This window comes from Carlito syrichta, unplaced genomic scaffold (assembly GCF_000164805.1).
Source record: "Carlito syrichta isolate Samal-C Ts95f unplaced genomic scaffold, Tarsius_syrichta-2.0.1 Scaffold305117, whole genome shotgun sequence".
NCBI lineage: Eukaryota > Metazoa > Chordata > Mammalia > Primates > Tarsiidae > Carlito > Carlito syrichta.
In genome coordinates, this window is record NW_007249213.1 from 202,881 (window position 1) to 224,848 (window position 21,968).

Below are 21,968 nucleotides of genomic sequence, written 5' to 3' on the forward strand. Positions count from 1 at the left end.
GCCTTAGGCCTGGCCCTCGGGACAGACAGTACTAACCCTTAGCTGGGACCCTCTAGCACAGGTACCCAGTTTCCTCACACACCCCTCCTCCTGCTCAGTGCTTGCCTTCTCCTACACACATCTTGTGCTTCTCAGCAACTCTAGGCTCTCATACTGGACTTCTTGCTGGTCCAGCCTTGCTGACTCAGACCTTCATAGTCATGTTCTCTACCCTGCCCCCAACTCCCCAATTTACTCCCTTTAAGGACTGACTCTGGTATAATTTATTCTGCTGGAGCAGAAGCTCTGCTCCTCCAAATCACTTTTCAACTTTAGTCTTGCTAGCATTCAAAGGCTGAAATGATTGACTAGCAGCTGAAGTCAGGTCTGGGAATCCAGAGATGAGCACATGAGAAAAACGTCACGGGAGAGCTTTATTGCAGGCCAAAGGGCATGTCATCACACCCCCACAAGGGGCAAGTCTTTTTTTCCTCCAGCACCTGCCACAAAGGCAGAATTCACATGTTCAGGATCATCTGTGGGTGCAATCAGAGAGGAAGTATCAATAACACCATGATTTGCCCGTTTCCACAATTTCCCCAAGGCAAGCTGGCACCAGAATATCAAGGAGGAGAAATTACAGCGGAGCAGCAGTTTGTGTATCAGGGAGAAAGCAGAGGTCATGGCGTGCACAGTTGTTCATGCCTGTAATCCCAGCGCTTTGGGAGGCCAAGGTAGGAGGATCCCTTGAGGCCAGGAGAGTTCAAGACCATCCTGGGCAACAAAGCAAGACCTCTTCTCTACAAAAAATAATAAAAATTAGCCAGGCATGGTGGTGCATGCCTACAGTTCCCAGTTATTCAAGAGGCTGAGGCAGGAGGATTGCTTGAGGCCAGGAGGTTGAGGATGTGGTGAGCTGTAATCGTGCCACTGCATTCCAGCTTGGGAAACAGAGTGAAATCCTGTCTCATTAAAAAAAAAAAAAAAAAAGGTAGGGGTCATGACAAGGAGGAAGAGCTGGGACTCAGGCCTCAAGGTTTCTTGCAAGGCAGGAAGAACTCTCAGGACATCCTTGAAGTTCAGGTTAGCAGGAGGAAGCAATGACCCCCAGAGAGCTGAAGTGCTCTACTTCCTGGATAGAAAGGCAGGATAGTCGGAGCCTAGGATTCACACGAGTCAGGAGAGGGAGCTCTCCACACTGGAATCGCTGTAGCCGAGGAGGTTCTGAGATGGGAAGACATGAAAAACGTAAGTCCTATGTATGCAGTTTTTAGCCTCATCCACCATTCTCCTCCCCAACTCCAGAAATGCCCCATCCCTCTTCTTCTCAGGGACCCACCTATCTGTACCATCATGAGCTCTCACCCCCATCTCCACCCTTACCTAATGGGACGATCCTGGAAGGTTTCCTCTCAAGCTCAAAAGAAAGCACAATAGGGCGGAGGACAGAGGGGCTGGTACAAAGCGTCTGGAGGAAGAGGGTCAACAGCTCATCAATCTTGGCTGAGCACTAGAAAGGGAAACTCAGAGTTAACCACAACCTAAGCTCCTGAGTCCTCTACCAAAGCCCCAGGAATCTAGACATCTGAGCCCCCACAGCTCCCAACACATCTCACCTCAGGCTGGGCTCCAGGCCCTGTAAATTGCAAAGCCACTCTCCCTGGTACGTGGACAAACTCTAGGAGGGAGGTCCACTCATTAGGACACAGCCCTAGTGCTGCTGCAACATGATGATTCCTACAGGTCACCACAGCTTCAGCAGTCCCATCCTCTACCAGGACCCTGCAGGAAGGGAGGGGAAATAAAAACTCCTCAGCAACATAGGTGGCCAGTGTCATGGAGCCAGCATGCTTCCCTCCCCACAGTTTCTAGTCTTTAGATCACTTTACCCTCATCCATTCATTCAAAAAATATTTATTAAGCCACTCCCATCAGCCAGAAATTATGCAGACAGACGAAGTCGTCTAATAAGAATGTCAACAGGGCAACGAGCACCCGCTTTGTGCTCTCACCTGATACTGGCCTGGCTAACAGCTGTCTGTGTAGGGCAAGAGGGGCCCTGACGAGTGCAGCGTCCCTGTAACGAAGACAGTGGTTGTAAAAATCCTCTTGATGCCATCACAACCGGCACTCCACACCAAGTTCAGCCTGTCCCCTCCATACCTGGGAGCAGATGCTGGTACAATGTGCACACACCCAGGAGAGCTGAAGGCTGAAGACAGAAACAATATGGCAAGAGGCAGTTGCCCGAAATGGGGCACGGCTATCCTGCAGAAGTTCAGCCAGGTATATGTGGGGCAGGGGAACACTGAAAAGAGAGAGAGAGACAGGGATCAAGAAACAGACAAAAGGGTTCTGAAACCAAGGTGGGTCTGTAAGAACTTAGCAGGCACAGGGATGGGGACAGCTCCTGGAGGCCACACCCCCATCTTGATTCCTGATCTGATAGTCATCAATTATTTTTCAGGCTCAAACACCATAATGTTAACCAAGAAATACATATTAGACTAAAAAGCCTTCGAAAGCCTAGAACACTAAATCATTCTAGATAAAACGATAGGTATTGAGCATTTCTTTATTTGGGATAGAGGAGAAATCCTATGACTCAATACATTCTGCTGGGATTGGTGAAGACTGTAGTGACGGCAGAAGTTCCAGACCAGGGACATGTGGGGGATTCAGATGTGAGGCCATGAAGTTTAGGGGTCAGGGCCTGGGGCACTGACCTAACTGTGGTCTCCGGAGGAAAACTCAGGACCTGCACATAAGTGGATGACCGGAAACAACAGTAAACATTGTGGGATCTGCAAGTGGAAGAGGAATAGTGATGAAGAGTACAAAAAAGTCAAACTGGGGTAGAAGCTGGAACTCGGAGATCATGCACCACAGGTTGGCTACTCCAACTGAGGAACATGCCCTGGCCATGGCCCTGCCAAAGCTGGGGGAAGAACAAGAGCAGGACTAACCTGCAACACCTCATGAGGGTCGCGAGCACAAATGGCAGGCTGACATACAGAAAGAGAAGGGGCCACTGCAGCACTGTTAGGTGGGGGTGAGCTTTAAAGAGAACCCCGTCAATAGGGAGAGGAGGCCGGCCAAACTCCCCAGATCTTCACCTGGAAACCCTTTTCTCCAGCTGGCCGAAGTAGACCCGGGCTCCTGGAAGGAGTCCTAGTGAGACAGGCAAGTGTGGGTCTTCAATATATACATCCAGGTAAGGTGGGAACTCACAGTCAGCAGGCTCTAGAGCTACAGTTAGCTTCACACACCCTCTCATGGCTCCAGTGTTCCCTACAGAAGGAAGGGTGAGTTAGCGAGATCTGCAAGGACCACAGGGTCCCATCACTGTATTTCACACTTTCTCCCCAAAGCAGGGGTCATTACCAGACTTCATCCAGAGAGGGGCCAGAAGAGGTTCACACAGTGTCCGTGACAAAATCTCAGCTGAGAAAGACACCAAGGAATCGGTGAAGCTGGAAGGTCAGAAAAATACACTGAGAATGGGGCCCAAGAAAGCATATAATGGAGAGAGTCAGATCAAAGGACAGAAAATGGAGCTCAGGTATCTGCTAGAACTTCATAAGCAAAGTCCTGTAAGACCTCAAGCTCTGCCAAATCACACACTGAAAGTAACAGGGCTTATGGGAAAGATATGGCTGCGGCAGATCATTCAAAACCTACATTGTAACCAGACGCCTTACCAGCAGAGGTAAATCTCCACTTGCACTTACACCTAGAACCTTAGTCCATTATTTGCAGTCTTACATATCAGGGCTCATGCCCTCTCTTTAAAAACACAAGTCCTTGAAAACATTCACTTTTACTTGTTTCCATAAAACCATTCACTTATAATAGTTTCATACACAGTTCTTTACATACATAGTTCTTTTTTTTTTTAAACATAGGAGGAAATAGCTCTACAGCTTTTTTGTTGGTAGCTGCAGATACCCCAAAAAGCTTACATGAGATAAGTCTAGTTGTTCCCAAGGCCATAAGTCAGCCACTTCTTGCACTAAAGAAGGGCCCTTCTCAAGGTTCAGTTTGTTTGCCTTTTCTTTTTTTTTTTGAGTTGGAGTCTAACTCTGTGGCCTAGGCTGGAGAGGAGTGGCACACTCACGGCCACACCAGCATTGTCCTGCTGGGTTCTGGCGATCCTTCCACCTCAGCCTTCCAAGCAGCCGGAACTACAGGTCTGCTACCACAACCTAGTTAGTTTTTGATTTATTGTAGAGATGAGGTCTCACCAAGTTGCCTGGACTGGTCTCAAACCCATGGGTTCAGGCAATCCACTCACCTCAGCCTCCCAAAGTGCTGGGATTACAGGCCGAGCCACCGAGCCCCACCTATATTTTGTTTCTTACATTTCCTTTCATTGCTAAGGCATTTCCTTAACTGTGAGAAAGCTTGCTTGTGATCATTTGAAAACAGTAACATAAAAAAATAAGATAAAATAAAATAAAAAATAAATAAATAAAACAATAACATGCTGGGGGGAAAATCAGCTATAAAACACAACTTCCCTCCTACACTGACATCATTCCTCTACCAACCAAATCACATTAAAGAAACACAAGTTGCTAAATGCAGTGGTGTGTACCTGTAGTCCTAGCTACTCAGGAGACTGAGGCAGGAGGATCACTTGAGCCCAGGATATCAAGGTTGCAGCGTTCCATGATTATAACTTTTTCTTTTTCTTTTTGAGTTGAAGTCTCACCCTGTCACCCAAACTGGAGTACAGTGGCATGCTCACGGCCACCACAACCTCAAGCTGCCAGGCTTAGGTGATCCTTCTACCTCAGTCTTCCGAGTAGTTAGAACTACAGGCACGCACTGCCATGCCCAGCTAATTTTTTTTTTAATTGTATAGACGAGGTCTCACCAAGTTGCCCAGGCTAGTCTCGAACCCACGGGCTCAGGCAATCCTCTCGCCTTGGCCTCCCCAAGTGCTGGAATCACAAGCTTGAACCACCATGCCTGGCTAATTATAACTTTGAATAGCCACTGCACTCCAACCTGAGCAACAAAGTGAGAGCCTCGTCTCTATAAAATACAAAGAAATGAAAAAAGAAACACATGCTGCAGCAGAGAACAGACCGTTCACCAAACCCAGCTAGCTCAGGGCAAGAGAGAGTGGCCAAATTAACCAGAGAGGCTGGTCGACATTTACTTGCCACTGAGCAGTTCAGTCAGCGAGGATTCAGGCAGTGCTTTGCTTGTACCCAGCCCGTCTGGGATGTCCTGAGAGCACTCAAGCTCCAGAGTCCACTCATCTTGGACAGTGAGGCAGGACACACAGCCAGCCAATTCCAGGGGACGCTGAGATATGCAGGATGAACCATCCTTCTCAAACAGCACTGGTGTCTGCCAGGAAATGGGAAGACAACTACCTCTGGATGTGTCCTAGTCCAGAGAAAGGTTAAATACTCTGACCCAATTCTGTTTTCTTTCTGGAGCATGAAGAATGAGGTGTGCTGCCACAGACAGGCCTTCTAGTTTATCTAGATTCAGCCTTTTCCCAGGAGATCTAGAGAGTGACCAGGCACTGGTATATCCTCTTTAGACCCCAATGGAAAAAAAAAAAAAAAACTTTCTGGGAAACAGTATGATGAAGCAGAGTACTCACAGTGGGGCCAGGAGCTATGAGCCGGTATATCTGCCCTGGATGTAAGAACTCAAACCAGCGGACTGAAGAGCCAAGGAAGATGAGGAGAACCTTTGAGGAAAGAGAGCAAGGTGTTTTAGCCCCAGCCAGGGGCGTGGGGCACAGGAGGTCCCTGGAGTCCCAGTTTACCTTCTGATCCTTGTCCTCATCTCCCTGGGGTTCAGGTGGCCCCCATCCAGTCCCCTCCTTCCTCTGGGTGCCTCTAAGCCAGATCCCCGAAACTTGGAAACTGAGAGTGGGCTTGGGCACCTCTGAACTGACTTCTGGGGGGACACAGAAATTCCGCTTCATGAGGGCCTCTTTGTGGGACAGCAAGAAAAGCCGGCTCTGTACTATGCAGGGTCCCTCTGAGCAGGTAGGATCTGTCTGAGGAGGTGTTGAGAGGGTGGCTGAATGGAGAAAGGATCTGGGCACAGACAGGATCAGAGCATCAGTCAGAAAGAACTGGACGTAGACTCTGTTGGAAGAGATAAAAAAACAGAATTCTTAGTAATGCAGGTACTGGGTGTTTTGGGGCCCAGTATCCTACCACCGGTACCAGGCCCTTGCTCAGACTTCAGAGTACAACCACTACCCCAATGTGCCAACCTGGCCTGCTGCTTCTGGAGGAAGCCTGGCATACTCAGCTCCTTCCAGGAAGGAAAGTTGCTTCTGACGTCCCTCTCTATAATCAATTGAAACCTCTCTGTCCGTACTAGGCAACCTAAAGGAAAAAAGTTTTCCATTTCAGCATGAAAAGAAAACTGTGAGGTGAGCAATAAGGCAGACCACCCCACAGGTCTCATCGCCCACCCTGCAGGCCAGAGCTGCTCCCCTAATGCAATGAGAAAGCCCACACCTGACCCCTACCTTAGCGGAATGACACCTCCAAGGCGAAACCATTCCATCTGCCTAATCATGTCTAATCCTGCTCCTAGCCTCAGAGGCTAAACGGCCTTGATTGTACTTTCTCACAAATCCCTAAAATGTCTGTCCCTAAATCTAAGAAACTTTCCTCTCCAGGGTTTCCCAGGCTACAAATTCCAGTAAGCCCAAATAAGACCATTATTCTTCCAAACCAAAAATGTAGGAAACAGGAGTTGTACTCCTGGTGTGCACATCAAGAGCTATGGTGGCCGGGTTCGGTGGCTCAGTCTGTAATCCGCACCTTGGGAGGCCGAGGTGAGTGAACTGCCTGAGCCCACCAGTTCGAGACCCGCCTGGGCAACTTGGCGAGACCTCATCTCTACAATAAATCAAAATGAGCCGGATGTGGTAGCGCATGCCTGTAGTTCCAGCTACTTGGAAGGCTGAGGCGGAAGGATCACTGGAGCCCAGCAGGTCGAGGCTGCGGTGGCCAGGAGCGGTCACTGCACTCTAGTCTTGGTGACAGAGTGAGACTCCAACTCAAAAAAAAAAAAGAGCTATGGTGACAAAAATGCACGCTGGGAATTGGAATTCTGGTTAGAGGTTCTTTTGCTCCTTTTCTCTGCCTGCCACACCAGACTCCCAAACTTGTCCCAAAAGTTGTTCATCAATATGTATCACTTCAGCTTTTCTAGTAAATTCCAGAAGAAGCTTCCTCTCAGGTTCCCTGGTTCTGAGAGTTACCCCCCTACCACCTTCATCTTTCCACATCTGAACCCCAAACCTATGAGCCGTGGGTCAGTGACAGGTTGTGAGTGCTTGGCCAGGAGCAGGCAGGGCAAGGAACCACTTTTGTCTCGAAGTTGCAGACAACCTTTACGAGATGAAGCCACTAGAACCCCAATTAAAACCTGCAAGAAGATAAAGACAGAGGCATCAAATGTTTATTTACCAAATACTGAGCATTTACCATGTGCCGGAACTGTGTTAAATTCTACAACAAAATGAACAAAAAAAGACATAGTCTTTGACCCCAAAGAACTTATATTCAAGTGGGGATGGCAGATATTAAAAAGCAAACATGCATTCACACATTCAGTAAGGAGAGAAAGGACACAAGTTGAGGTTAGAGTTAAGAAACCATGCAGGTTGGGCTCGGTGGCTCAGCCTATAATCCCGTGCTTTGGGAGACTGAGGTGAGTGGATCGTCTGAACCCGCGGGTTTGAGATCTGCCTGGGCAACTTGGCGAGACCTCATCTCTACAATAAATCAAAAAAATTAGCTGGGCATGGTAGCGTGAGCCTGCAGTTCCAAGGCTTGGAAGGCTGAGGCGAAAGGATCACTGGAGCCTAGAAGGTCAAGGCTGCGGTGGCCAAGAGCATGCCACTGCACTCCAGTCTGGGTGACAGAGTAAGACTCCAACACACACACACAGAAAAAAGAAACCATGCAGGACCTCACAGGACGTAAGAAGTTTGGTTTTATTTTATATGCACGGGAAAAACATGAAAAGGATTTAAACAAGACAGTGCTGTAATCCAAGTTAAATTTTAATTCCCTCTTTCTAGTTGCTACAGAAAGAACAAATCGGAAGGGGACAAAACAGATGCAATAGTCAGTCTGTGTAGAAGGTCAGTATAGTCAAAATGACAAAAAAAATGACAGCAACATGGCAAAAAGAGGAAGTCTCCTGAGCTCTGCTGGTGCCCCTTACCTGAGCTGGGTGGAAGGCAGAGGGCAGCAGAGAGAGCCAGGACCAGGCCAGGCGGTGATTAAGTTGGCAGCTGAGCAGGTAAAAGGCCTCTGGGAGGGGCAGAAGGGCCTTAGGGTCAAAGGAGGCCCAGGCCCTGCACTGCCCTTCCTCTTTCAAGGTGGCCAGAGTGGGGAAGGAGTAGGGGGTCTGCAGCCGAGCATACTGTCAGGGAGAAAAGCAAAGTCAGGCTGTGTACCCCATGTGTCCTGGTGTCCTCCAGTGTGTTAGCTCTGCCACCCATCTTTCCCCCACACCCTCATACTTTCCGGAGGGGACAGTGATGTGGCTCTCCAAGGATCTCATGGTACACATCCCGCATGGAGCTGCCTGGCGGAGCTAGAAGATCCAGAGTAGGAGCTAGGAGTTGCAGTCCCAGGCTGGGATTCCCAGGAGAGGAATGCTGCAGAAACTGGCGGTGTCTTAGCACATGGGGACACAGCCTTGGCCAGGGAAAGAAGTGTAGTTAACTCCCCCAAAGACCCTGTCTCTTCCAGGCTCCTGCTTTCCTGGTAGAGGAAATGTCCTACTCCCAACACCTCCCAACCACAGACTCTCATCCTCCTCACTTGCAGGCCAGCTCCTCCAGGGCCTTGGCAGCCCACAGGTAAAGGGGAAGTCCTAACTGACGTTCCCACACCAGCTGCTCATATAGGGAGGCCCCATGGGCTTGGTGGGATGATTGAGTCTCAGGTTTCTGACGAGAGTAGCCCTGAAGTAGCACAGCACCACGCAAGCAGGGGGCTAGCACCGGCCTTCTTGTCCCTCCACCCACTGACTGGAGGAGGTGAACATCCTGGAGCTGGGGAAAAGCAGAAAAAGTGAAAAAGTAGAGACAAAGCCCCCACTCAATGACCCCAGGCAGAGTGAACTGCAGTGTCCACTGCCTGAGTTCCAGGAAAAAGAAGCACAATTTCTCCTACTCTGGCTGGCCTCACCTTCCATCACAACCCACTCCCACTGCAGTCAGCCTTCATCTCCCAAGAGCTCTACTCTTGCTTTGGGGCTGGTGGTTCCTGGATGGGTAGGCATGGGTTAGGCTTCTCACCAGGCTGCCTGTGGTCATCCATGCCCTATACCTGTGCTTTGGGCATCTCCTCCTCTAGCTGGAAGGTCCTTCTGTGAAGGAGATGCTGGCCTCAATCCCCCCTCACAGTGCCTGAGAATACTCCTTTTCAATCTAAGTTTCTGTCCATTGTTAACAAGTGTCTTGCCCCAACATACACTTTTTATTTGCATATTTTTGCTGTAGAAGTAATCACCCTAGTACAGGGGAAAAAGAAAATCAGCTCATGAAAGTAAGAAAAGCTGCTGAGAGGAACTCTTGTTGTCATTAGCCCTGACTTCACGTACCTCCAGAATGACCCCTGGTCGCATCACCCGCCTGAGATCATGGAACTGCTGGTAGGCAAGGCAGAGCCCAAGCTGCCCATCCAGCTCGTAGAGGCCCGCGGACTCATTCAGCAAGCCAGTAACCATTCCCTGCAAGAAGACCAGAAGTATGGTTGACTACTACTACCTTCCTCTTTGGAGACCCACATTTCCTGCCCCTCAAGCTCTAGGATCCCTTTCTATGCTCACCGAATATGATAAGAGTCTGGAGTTCCGGACAAGACCTGTTTGCCCCTTCCTGTCCTGGGAGTTGCTGGGCATGGGGAGTGGCTGGCGATCAGCCTCCAAGAGGGGTCCTTCCAGCTTCAGTTCCAACTCCTGCACACATTCTGGTTTCAGTAGCAACAGACGAGAGGCGGGACTGGTCATCCAAACACAGGAACAGTGATCACGGGTCTTGGATATTCGCAGTTCTGTCAGCACATAGGCCCTACCGGGCCAAAGGGCTCGGTGCCACACCAGCTGGGCGGGGACCTGGTTTGTGCAAAGACAGACAACATGACACATGAGACACTTGCCCCAGTGCTGCCCCTCTGCCGGGGTCCCTTTCCATCATGATTTGACCTTATTCCCTATGAGTCTTTCCTCGTCTCTTCATGGTCTCTGTTTGCCAATTAAATCTTAGACCACAGAACATTCAGAATCTCTCTTTTCTCACAGGAGATGCCAAATATTTCCTAATGCCGTCCCCAAGATACAAACCATCCCTAAAACTTCCTTCAAAATACATAAATGTTACTGGGTGCAGTGGCTCATACTATAATCCCAGTACTTTAGGAGGTGGAGGAGAGGATTGCCTGAACCTAGGGTTTCAAGACCAGCCTGGGTCTTGGCAAGAACTCATCTCTACAATAAGTTAAAAAATTAGCAGGGCATGATGGCATGCACCTGTAGTTGCAACTACTTGGAAGCTGAGTTGGAAGGATCGCCTGAGCCCAGCAGGTGGAGATCGTGGTAGCTGTGAGCATGCCACTGCACTCCAGCCTAGGCAATAGAGTGAAACTCTGATTCAAACAAACAAACACCCCATAAAAGTTGGTATACGGGCCAGGGCAGAAAAAAATACATAAATATCCCATTGAGAAAAGTATGCCCTAGCCAACATTTCCCATAACCTACTCCATAACATACAAACAACGTTCATAAACTGGGCTCAGTGGCTCAGCCTGTAATCCCGCGCATTTGGGAGGCTGAGGTGAGTGGATCGCCTGAGCCCGCGGGTTCGAGACCTGCCCGGGCAACTTGGTGAGACCTCATCTCTACAATAAATCAAAAAAATCAGCCGGGCATGGTAGCGCGTGCCTGTAATTCCGGCTACTTGGAAAGCTGAGGCGGAAGGATCGCTGGAGCCCAGCAGGTTGAGGCTGCGGTGGCCGGGAGCAACCACTGTACTCCAGTCTGGGCGACAGAGTGAGACTCCAACTCAAAAAACAAACAAACAAACAAAAACAAACAACGTTCATTCATATAATCAATATGTATTCGGAAACCAGGTGCAGTGGCTCACACCTGTAATCCCAGCACTATGGAAGGCGGAGGTGAAAGGACTGCTAAGCCTAGGGGTTCGAGAACAGCCTGGGCAACTTGATGAGACTTTGTCTCTACAATAAATTGAAAAGTTAGCCAGGTGTGGTGGTGCATACCTATAGTTCTAGCTACTTGGAAGGCTAAAGTGGAAGGACCGCCTGAGCCCAGCAATTCAAGCCTGTGGTGGCTGCGAGTGTACCACTGCACTCTAGTCAAAGTGAGAACCCGACACACACACACACACACACACACACACACACACACACACACACACACACGTATTGGGGATAGATGTCAAGGGAAGTACAATAAACTGTTCCTCTTCTTCAACATATTTCAAACCACTCATAACACATACACAAGTCTAAATAATAAAATGGAATCATATATGGTCAAGTGTCAAAAACAATAAGCATTTAGAAAGCAAGAGAAAGTCAAGATGTGCTAGAATAATCAGGAACACCTAATGGTAGAACTTGAAAAGGGCCCTGGTTTGTCTAAAAGGAAAGGAGAGAGAAGGATGATTCAAGGAGAGCCAACAACATAGAAATGCTCAGAATCCAGAATGAGCAAGGCATGGTTTGGGGGTATTGAAAACACTGACCAGGGTGGAGAAGAGGGCATGTTGTTGGGAGTTGCAGAAGACAAGATGGCAGAGTCAAGGTGAGGACAAAAGCCCAGAAATGCCATGCAAGGTATACAATAGACTGGAGAAGGAAAATTGTAGGGCGATTTTTGAAGAATTTTAAGCACAAAGAAGAAAGTTTCCTGGATAAGCTATTTATAAATATAACAATCTCTAAGGGTGTGCTCCTCCAATAGGCATAATAGTACTGCTGCCTTTCTCAGGGACTTCAAAACACACCGATGACTCAAGACACTTGAACTTCACAGTCCTCTGAGTTTAGCTTTATACACCTCCATTTCGACTCTAAAACCAGCTGAGTCCCACCAATCAGACCTCGGACGCCACAACTCATCCTAAGGTATTGCTAAGAGCTTACTTAAACTTACTGCCTGGCACAAAACAAATCAATAATGGTTGGATCCAAAATAATAATAATGGCTTGATTAAACAAACAGTGAAGGAATACTGGTACCTCCCCCCACGCTCATTAAACTTGTCCTCTAACCTCTCATTGGGACCTCTAATATCTTAGCCCCTCTCCTTCACTCAGAAGTTGAGGTCTTTCCCTCCCCCATCTGAATATCTGGCAGGATCTGAGTGCCAACCTCTTAATCTTGGCCTTTTTACCCTCTACCCTAGAGCCTGTTCATATATCACCACAACACTTTGCTTCCTCAACCTTTTTTTTTCAGTTGGGAGTCTCACTCTGTCGCCCAGAGCAGTGGCATGCTCACAGCTACCACAGCATCAACTTGCTGGGCTCAGGCGATCCTGCTACCTCAGCCTTCCAAGAAGATGGAACTACAGGCATGCGCCACCATGCCCAGCTAATTTTTTAATTTATTGTAGAGACAAGGTCTCACCAAGTTGCCCAGGCTGGTCTCGAAACCCTGGGCTCAGGTAATCCTCTTGCCCCTCCCTCCCAAGGTGCTGGGATAACAGACGTGAGCCACCGTGCCTGGCCAACTTTCAAAAGCAAAAGCCCTATACTTGAGGAAGACAGATTCATGCCACTCAGTCAAGCATTGATACTGACTTTCTCCAGCTAGGCCCTACTACTGCTTAGCAATCTCTTCTCCCCAGCTATCTAGTACAGCATTTACCCTGAATCTTTCCTCCTCTTTTCAGAATCTAGTCCTTCATTTCCAAGAGATGACCTCAGCTCCTCTGTAACAGAAGAGATTCAATGGGATCATGTAGAGTGATAATGTCTCTAATGTGTGTCTTTAGTAGTCTATAAACATATACCAACACCCCTCTTCCCCTGACCTCACAGGCTTACTCCAAAGCCCACCTTTGCACTCTCAAAGTGCCTACGCATGTGCATGTATCTACCACTGCCCTTATGATCCTGCACAGGGCAGGAGTGGTGGCTCAAGCCTGTAATCCTAGCACTTTGGGAGGCCGAGGTGAGGGGATTGCCTGAGCCCACGAGTTCAAGAACAGCCCAGACAACTTGGCGAGACCTCATCTCTACAATTTTTCAAAGTATTAGCTGGGCATGGTGGTGTGTGCCTCTAGTTCCATCTACTTGGAAGGAGGTGGAAGGAGGATCGCCTAAGCCCAGCAGATCAAGGCTGCAATGGCTGGGAACATGCCACTGTACTCCAGCCTGGGTGATGGAATGAGACTCCAATTAAAAAAAAAAAAAAATCCTGCACAGTAGTTGCTGACTCACCATCTGGTTGAAAGTTTCTAGAGGACAAAAGTCATCATCTTAAGCAATTTTGTGCCTCTAACTGACCAAGGTGCCTAGCATATAGCACGTACTTAGTAAAGGTTGAATGTTGGTGATTTTCTAGTCCAGAATATCCTCCCCTCTCTTTCAGCAATTCAAATCCTATCCATCCTTCAAGACTCAGAGCGGCCAGGCTGGGTGGCTCAGCCTATAATCCCAGCACTTTAGGAGGCCAAGGTGAGTGGATTGCCTGAGTCCACGGGTTCGAGACCAGTCTGGGCAACTTGGTGAGACCTCGTCTCTAAAATAAATAAAAAATTAGCTGGGCGTGGTAGTACATGCCTGTAGTTCCGGCTACTCGGAAGGCTGAGGTAGAAGGATTACCGGAGCCCAGCAGGTCGAGGCTGCAGTGGCTGTGAACATGTCACTGCACTCCAGCCTGGGCAACAGAGTGAGACTCCAACTCAACAAAAAAAAAAAAAAAAAAGACCCAGAGCAAGTCTAAACTCCCTCATAAATCTTCCCTCCACATAATAAACTCTAGATGACTTTCAATAGCAGTTATAAACTATACTATACATCTCAGAACGAACATACAGTCTCACTCTATCACCCAGACTAGAATGCAGTGATACAAGCACAGCTCACTGTAGCTTCGAACTCCTGGGCTCAAGTGAACCTCTTACCTCAGCCTCCCAAGTATAGCTGGGACTCCAGGCATGCATCACCACAGCAGGTCTGTCTATCTATCTATCTATCTAATCCTCCTACCTTGGCCTCCTGGATTGCAGGTGTAGACCACCATGCCTGGCCTGTTTTGTATCATTCTCTGCTTTTTTTATAAATCAATACTATATAGGATCTACAACAAGATTATAAACTACATGAAGGACTTACCCTATTTTGGTCACCCTGAAGAAATTAAAGCACCTTTCAGAGATTTCTTCCTTGATATAGAATACATGAAAAAGCCAAATCTACTCTTCACAGAACTTTCTAATGCTCTCTAGATTTAAAACACTCTAATATAAAAAAATATATATAAGATCCTTTTTAACCTTGGAGGAAAAAATCAAGATTGAAAATTTGGGCCAAGCACAGTGGCACACACCCATAAGCCCAGCACTTTGGGAGGCAGAGGTGAAAGGACTGCCTGAGCTCAGGGGACCAAGACCAGCCTGAGCAACATGGCAAGACCTCATCTCTACAATAAATAAAAAAAATTATTCAGGGGTGATGGCACATGCTTGTGGTTCCAACTACTTGGAAGGCTGAAGTGGAAGGATCACCTGAGCCCAGCAGGTCGAGGCTGCGGTGGCGTGAGCGTGCCACTGCAGTCCAGCCCGGCTCATTCTTGTAATCCCAGGACTATGTGAGGTGGAGGCGAGAAGATTACCTGAGCCCAGGGGTTCAAGACCAGCCTGGGCAATTTGGTGAGACCTTGTCTCTACAATAAATTAAAAAACTAGCTGGGCATGGTGGTGCATGCCTGTAGTTCCAGCTACTTGGAAGGCTGAGATAGAAGGATTAGCAGGTCAAGGCTGCAGTGGTGGTGAGTGTGCTACTGCACTCCAGCCTGGGTGACTGGGTGAGACTCCTACTCAAAAAAGAGAGAAAGAAAGAAAGAAAATTTGGGTAGTAGTTTCAGTTTTAACATTTTTAGTTTATACTCAAATCACTGTTACTCAAGTTCATTTCATTTACACACACACACACAAATTCTTATAGTACTAATAAATTTCATGGTTTCCTTTTTTAGTATGCATGTTAGAAAGCCTTTCCATCCTTGAATGCTTTGAAACATTATTCAGATAATTACATAAGTCATACAATAACAGAATAAAAATTAATGATTTTTTTTTTGAGTTGGAGTCTCACTCTGTCACCCAGACTGGAGTACAGTGGCCACTCCCGGCCACCATAGCCTCGGCCTGCTGGGCTCTGGCGATCCTTCCGCCTCAGCCTTCTGAGTAGCTGGAACTACAGGCATGCGCTACCACACCCGGCTCATTTTGATTTATTGTAGAGATGAGGTCTCGCCAAGTTGCCCAGGCGGGTCTCAAACCCACGGGCTCAGGCAATCTACTCACCTCAGCCTCCCAAAGGCGCAGGATTACAGGCTGAGCCACCGAGCCTGGCTAAAGTTAATGATTTTAAAATTGTACCAGTTGATGTAGAAAGAGTCAATAATAAGTAACAAGTTTTTTTGTTTTGTTTTTTAATGCGTGTATTTAGGCCACACTAGTGGCTCACACCTGTAATCCTAGCACTTTAGGAGGCCAAGGCAGAAAGATCCCTTGAGCCCAGGATTTCAAAGTTACAGTGAGCTATGATTGCACCACTGCACACTCAAGTCTGGGTGACAGAATGAGACTCTGTCTCAAAAAACAAAACATGTATTCAACATCTTAACAATATTAAGATGAATTATTTGCTTGGTCATCCTCCTAATGCAGGGAAAAAACAAGTGACTGTGGCAGGTTTTTTTTTTTTGGAGTAGCCCAGGCCGGAGTACAGTGGCACACTCATGGCCACCATATCCTCAACCTGCTAGGTTCAGGCAATTCTTCCACCTCAGCCTTCCAAGTAGCTGAAACTACAGGTGTACACCACCACGCCCAGTTAATTTTTTGATGCATTGTAGAGACGAAGTCTCTCCAAGTTGCCCAGGCTAGTCTCGAACCCCTGGGCTCAGGCAATTCTCTCGTCTTCACCTCCCAAAGCGCTGGAATTACAGGTATGAGCCACCAGGATTGTGGCAGTTTTTTAAAAAGCCACATGAAATACAAAACTCAAATGAACTGCACAGCAGAAAAATCTATCCCCTACTTACATACATAGACATTATGGAACAACATTACTTAGACTCTTCCCTCAACAAGGCTATTACAGAAAACAGCTCTCCCCAGGTGTCCTCCTTCCCTATGTTGTTCTTTCTATGTTATCTTTCCTATTAAAAGTTCTAATACCCCTTCCCCACCTCATCACTGAATTGACCCTAACCTTCACCTGCACAATGATGGACACATGGTTGGCAGCCTGGCTGGCAACTGGGGATAATTCACCAAGACACAGAATGAAGTAAGCTTTCTTCTTGCTTTTTACCAGAGCACTCAATCGAACCAACTTTCCAGCCAGATTTCGCTGCATACCTCTCAGCTTCCTTTTAAGAAGAAAGAAAAGAAGTCATTTTTATTTCTCCTCTTTTTTCCCTACAAATATTTTCCCTTCCACAGTACAGAAAAATCTGGTAGTGATGTAAAATGTTCACAGCCCAAAGCAATTATTCTAAAAGTCTTCAAACTTTTCTTGCCCTCAGTTAAAGCACATTTCCCTTAAAGTATCCTCTTCACAGGCTTAACATTCAGACCCCTATCATTCCCTTGATCTGGAATATTCCATCTATATTTCTACCAATACCTTTCTTTCCCTCCCACCACAGACCCACTGTCATCCTCCAAGTTCCACAGTGCTCCCTCCACCTTTAGAAAGGGAAGAATTACCTGAGTGTGAGCAGGCGGGAAGCACTCTCTGGATAGAGGACAGGAATAGGTATGAGGGGACCAGGACTGATGGTCAAAGGAAACACTGGCACAGGGGCACCCCAGAGCTCCACGTGCCCTAACCCTGAAGAATTCCATCTGGCAGGAGGGAGGTAACTCCAACTGGGAAACAGAAAGAGATGGCCCAACCAAGAAAGGTCCAGATCTATGAGCTAGAAGAGACCAAGAGCAAGGGTTAATCCAGACCCTAACACATGATCCATCCACCTCCCCCTTTGTTCCCTTAATTGCCTTGCTCTCTGGACACCATTCTTGTTAGGATCTGAGGCATCTGACCTCCACCTTCCACTCACCTCACAGCCCAGGATTCCTGTGTTATCTCTCACATAGAGGCTTCCATTCCTGCACTCTTTTTCTGAGTCTTCTGACAGGTCTGTTAGTGTCCCTAAGAGTAACAGCCGCTCCCGAGGCAAGGGGGTCCCATTTGGTCCAACCTCTTGGGCCCAAGCACGGTATGCACTGCTGCTCCAGGACAGATGGCTACAGCAAGGGAGATGCTGGTGGGTTCTGAGGTCCTGTACTGAGACAAAGCTGTGGAGGGAAGAGAGCAGAGGTCTTGCAAAGCCAGGTTCAAGCTAGAAGGTAGCCTTCCACCCCAGCAAATCCCCAAGAGCCTAAGGAAAGGGCGAAGAGGAACACAGACTAAGGAGTAAGTTTGTCTGACTGATCAAGGGGAAAAGCCTGGGAATAAAAGCCTATGAAAATGGGGATGGTATCTGGGTCCAAAGGATGAGCAGTACCTAAGGAAAGTAGGATGAAATTCTGTGCTAAACAGTATCTTGAACAAGATGGTGCTGCAGAAATGGCCCAGAGAAATGAAGTAGGAATGTAAGAAGGGCCTGAGGAAATGAGTGTATAGGGAGAATACTTTGTAGATACCACAAGCAGCTTCCCTGAAAGCACCTCAGTTCTTAGTTTCATAAAGAACTTCAGTGGGACCACTTTGGCATCTGCCTAATAGCTCAACCACAATGGACCTAGCCAAGTTTCCTTCCTAAAGTACCACAGTACTAGAGACTGGGTGGGAAGTTGAGGCTGAGATGGTGGGTATTGGATGTGATACAAATAAGAATTAAATTATCAAAGTTGTGATAAATTCACATTTTTATAATACTATTATTCTCACTCACTTGCATTGCCACAGTTATTTATTTATAGTCAATGTCTCTCAAATTTACTCAGCCATAAATCCCTTTTCTTGTGGTACTTTACTAACATTTCTTGGTACCTTTTGGAAATGATAGCGTAGTTTAAAAAAAAAAATCAAATATAAAAAAAATTCACAGAAGACCTAAAATTCTGGTCTTAAACACAATGATCTTTACTTGAAGTCATATATCTCTCTATATCTTAGTATCCTAATACAGAAAATAAAGATAATACCCTTTCTCTCCTACTTTGAGAGCTCCCTTTACAAATTTTCTATTTTCCCTTCTTTTTTTTTTTTTGAGTTGGAGAGTCTCACTCTGTCACCCAGACTGTAGTGCAGTGGCTGCTCCCGGCCACTGCAGCCTCGACCCACTGGGCTCCGGCAATCCTTCCGCCTCAGACTTCTGAGTAGCCGGAATTACAGGCACACGCTACCATGCCCGGTTGACTTTTTATTTTATTTTATTTTATTGTAGAGATGAGGTTTCGCCAAGTTGCCCAGGCGGGTCTCGAACCTGCGGGCTCAGGCAGTCCACTCACCTCAGCCTCCCAAAGCACTGGGATTACAGGCTGAGCCACCGAGCTGGCTTTTCTTCCCTTCTTCCTCTCCTTTTCTCTAAACTTGTCTTAAGCCAAAGCTTGATGAAGAATGGGGAAGTTCTGCAGAAGTAGATGTGTTTAGAACACCTTGACCTCCACTCACTCTTCTCACTTCCCCTTTTCCTAATATAGGTCCTTTCTTTTCAATCCCAAATTCAACCTCCTCCCAACTCCCACTTCTCCTTACCTGTAGCTGAGGGGCAGTGTAAAACCCTGGTTCCTTCCCTGGGATAACCAGGTAGCCTTCACACAATCAATTACCAACTGAGTCAGTTGGACATTAGGCTCCTTGTCAGTTGGACACAGGGTCTCTTGGATGAAGGTCTGGGCAAGCTGAAGCCAGGCTTGTTCCTGAGGAAAAGTGAATTTAGTTAAAACATCATGTCTGTCCTGCCCACCAAGGAAGCTTTTGGGAAGAAAAGGATTAGAAAAAAAAGCCAGAGAGCACATAAAATGAAGATTGAAGTAAAGGAGTTTAGAACTTGAAGAAACCTTGAGAGTCTTAATCTAATCATATAGTTACCTTACACAGCTGGCCATCTGGCTTTGGTCTTGCTTCTTTCCCTAACAAATTTGTACTAATCATTAAAATGCTCAGCTGGAATATATGTTCTCCTATAGACCTTTCTCTGACCACCGTAGGCTGAATGCTACTCTTTCCTGAAAACTTCCACAGGTCCTTGCATACACTTCTATTAAGAGCAATGATCACCATGTTCAGCAGTAACCCATCTTACATGGACTCTAGTTCTACAGTCAGCAAGAATGGGCAAAAACTCCATGGAAAAATCCTTAAAAAAAAAAATCCTTTAAATTCTTCATAAAGAATAGGACATAGTACTATACTGTAATATGTATATGTAAATGTGCCTAATAGTGGATAGTACATAAAAAGAACACATAAGCCAGGCGTGGTAGGGCAAGCCTGTAGTTCCAGCTATTTGGAAGGCTGAGGCGGAAAGATCGCCTGAACCCAACAGGTTGAGGCTTCAGTGGCTATGAGTGTGCCATTGCACTCCAGTCTGGGGCCTGGGCAACAGAGTGAGACTCCAACTCAAAAAAAAAAAAAGGAACACAGGCAAAGTATACATTATAATCATTTCCTTTTTTAAATTTACATGTATGCATTTGAGCTCACATAAGTAAATATATGCAAGATACAATTCCACTGGATTTGTCTTCTGTTCTGCCTTTATACACTTCATACAGATTCTGAACACAAAGTAGATAGCTTTAGGGCAGGGAACCATCTTGGACTACTCTTACTGTTTCACAGCTTTATTTTAAAATTCTGGCAGAAAGGCATAGTGGCTAACACCTGGTAATCCCAGCATTTTGGGAGGCCGAGACAGAAGGATGACTTGAGACCAAAATTCGAGACCAGACTAGGCAACAAAGTGAGACCTTATCTCTACAAAAAAATTTAAAAATTAGCCAGGCATGATGGCATGGACCTGTAGTCCCCTCAGGAGGTTCAGGCAGGAGGATCGCCTGAGCCCAGAAGGTTGAGGCTGTGGTGAGCCATTATCACACTACTACACTTCAGCCTGAAAGAGAGCTCAACTTAAAAAAAAAAAAATTGACCCGCCTGGGCAGCAAGACCTCATCTCTACAATAAATCAAAAAATCAGCCGGGCGTGGTAGCGCGTGCCTGTAGTTCCAGCTACTTGGAAGGCTGAGGTGGAAGGATCGCCGGAGCCCAGCAGATCGAGGCTGCGGTGGCCGGGAGCAGCCACTACACTCCAGTCTGGGCGACAGAGTGAGACTTCAACTCAAAAAAAAAAAAATTAAAATAAAATAAAATTCTGGTAAAGTTCAACAGTATTTAGGGCCTTTACCCTTCTTTATCTATAATGCTACTTCTAGATCATTACAGTTCCATTCCTGGTCCTCCAACAGTCCTGTATTAACTTTCTGTTCAATCTTTCACATTCATCGAATCTTAAGCAGCTTGAAAATCAGTCTTCAAGTTCTAGATGACTTCAGCATCCTTGTGGACAGCCCTACCACTGACCTTCACCCCACGTCGGCCAAACACTCTCTCAAACATAATCAGAATTTTTTTTTTTTTGAGTCAGTCTTACTGTCACCCAGGCGGAATGCAGTGGCATGCTCACGGCCACAGCGCCTTGACCTGCTGGGCTCGGACGATCCTCCCGCCTCAGCCTTCCAAGTAGCTGGAATCACAGGCGCGCGCCACCACACCCGGCTAATTTTTGATTTATTGTAGAGATGAGGGCTCACCAAGTTGCCCAGGCAGGTCTCGAACCCGCAGGCTCAGGCAATCCACTCACCTCAGCCTCCCAAGGCGCGGGATTACAGGCTAAGCCACCGAGCCCGGCTGTTTTTGATTTATTGTAGAGACGAGGGCTCACCAAGTTAAGTTGCCCAGGCTGGTCTCGAACTCGTGGGCTCAGGCAATCTTCTCGCCTCCGCCTCCCAAAGTGCCAGGATTACAGGCGTGAGCCCCCGCGCCTGGCCCTCCTTGAAACTTTATTCGGCGCGTTTTTGCCTCGCCGACCGACTCCTACACGCGCTTCGGGTCCCGGATTTTCCTAATTTTCAGTTGCCCTTTTCCCCTATAGCTGCGTCAGGGGTCTTCTCCAAAAACGCGCAGCCTCATAGCTCCCCCCGATTAACCTGCTCCTGGTTACCCACTGGGCTTAACCCAAAAGAGAGGACGGAGACGCGTTTGAGGCTTACAGTGGGCGCCGCATGAAATAAAAACATTCGCAGAACCTGTAAGAAGTAGGAGCGAACCAACTAACAAGTCTCTAATCCCCGGCCCAGGCAGCGCCAGCGATTCCAGAGACACAAGGCGGAGGGAACAGGAAAAAAAGGAAATCTGAGACAAGAAAAAAAGGACAAGAGACGGAACAGCAGCACTCACGGAGGTTGGAGCCTCAGCCCTGCTAACCGCCATGATACGCCGAAGCTCCGCCCTTGGGAGGGGCCGACGCGCACGGGAGGGCGCCTGGTGACGTCACCGCCAGGCATGCCCCGGCTCCACCTCCAGCTCCTTCCCGGCTCCTCCCCACCCTGCCTCCTTGGGACCAAGTCGAGGGCTTTTTGTACACCACCCCCGCCTCCCGACAGCCCTGTCGCCCTTCTCAGTGACATCCTGTCTGGCTTCCCGCGGGCCTTCACGCGGGATGGGGTGACCCGCCTGGTTGGTAACTCCGAAGCATCTTCC

The 21,968-nt window shown here is 47.6% G+C and overlaps 1 protein-coding gene across 1 annotated transcript; it reads right to left on the minus strand.

Moving 5' to 3' along the window:
* Positions 1 to 978: 978 nt before the first annotated feature.
* On the minus strand, positions 979 to 21,723 carry CTC1 (CST telomere replication complex component 1). The gene is made up of 23 exons (XM_008061130.1): positions 21,666 to 21,723; positions 18,963 to 19,126; positions 17,320 to 17,557; positions 16,967 to 17,178; positions 16,473 to 16,626; positions 9,820 to 10,104; positions 9,592 to 9,720; positions 8,808 to 9,040; positions 8,504 to 8,681; positions 8,203 to 8,403; positions 7,272 to 7,398; positions 6,230 to 6,344; positions 5,771 to 6,098; positions 5,603 to 5,692; positions 5,147 to 5,340; positions 3,364 to 3,452; positions 3,096 to 3,270; positions 2,706 to 2,783; positions 2,143 to 2,287; positions 1,992 to 2,056; positions 1,596 to 1,761; positions 1,363 to 1,489; positions 979 to 1,203 (listed from the first exon to the last, which is right to left on the minus strand). Exons 1-23 carry the CDS (start codon positions 21,696 to 21,698, stop codon positions 1,064 to 1,066), a joined length of 3,666 nt encoding a protein of 1,221 aa, XP_008059321.1. The 5' UTR covers positions 21,699 to 21,723; the 3' UTR covers positions 979 to 1,063.
* Positions 21,724 to 21,968: the final 245 nt, after the last annotated feature.

Coding starts and splice junctions, on each gene's coding strand:
- CTC1 (XM_008061130.1), bottom strand. CDS start 21,698: ATGGCGGTTAGCAGGGCTGAGGCTCCAACCTCC. Junction 16,627..16,966: donor TCCCGCCTGCTCACACTCAG/GTAATTCTTCCC, acceptor TCTTCTTAAAAG/GAAGCTGAGAGGTATGCAGC. Junction 2,288..2,705: donor CCTCCGGAGACCACAGTTAG/GTCAGTGCCCCA, acceptor CTCTCTTTTCAG/TGTTCCCCTGCCCCACATAT.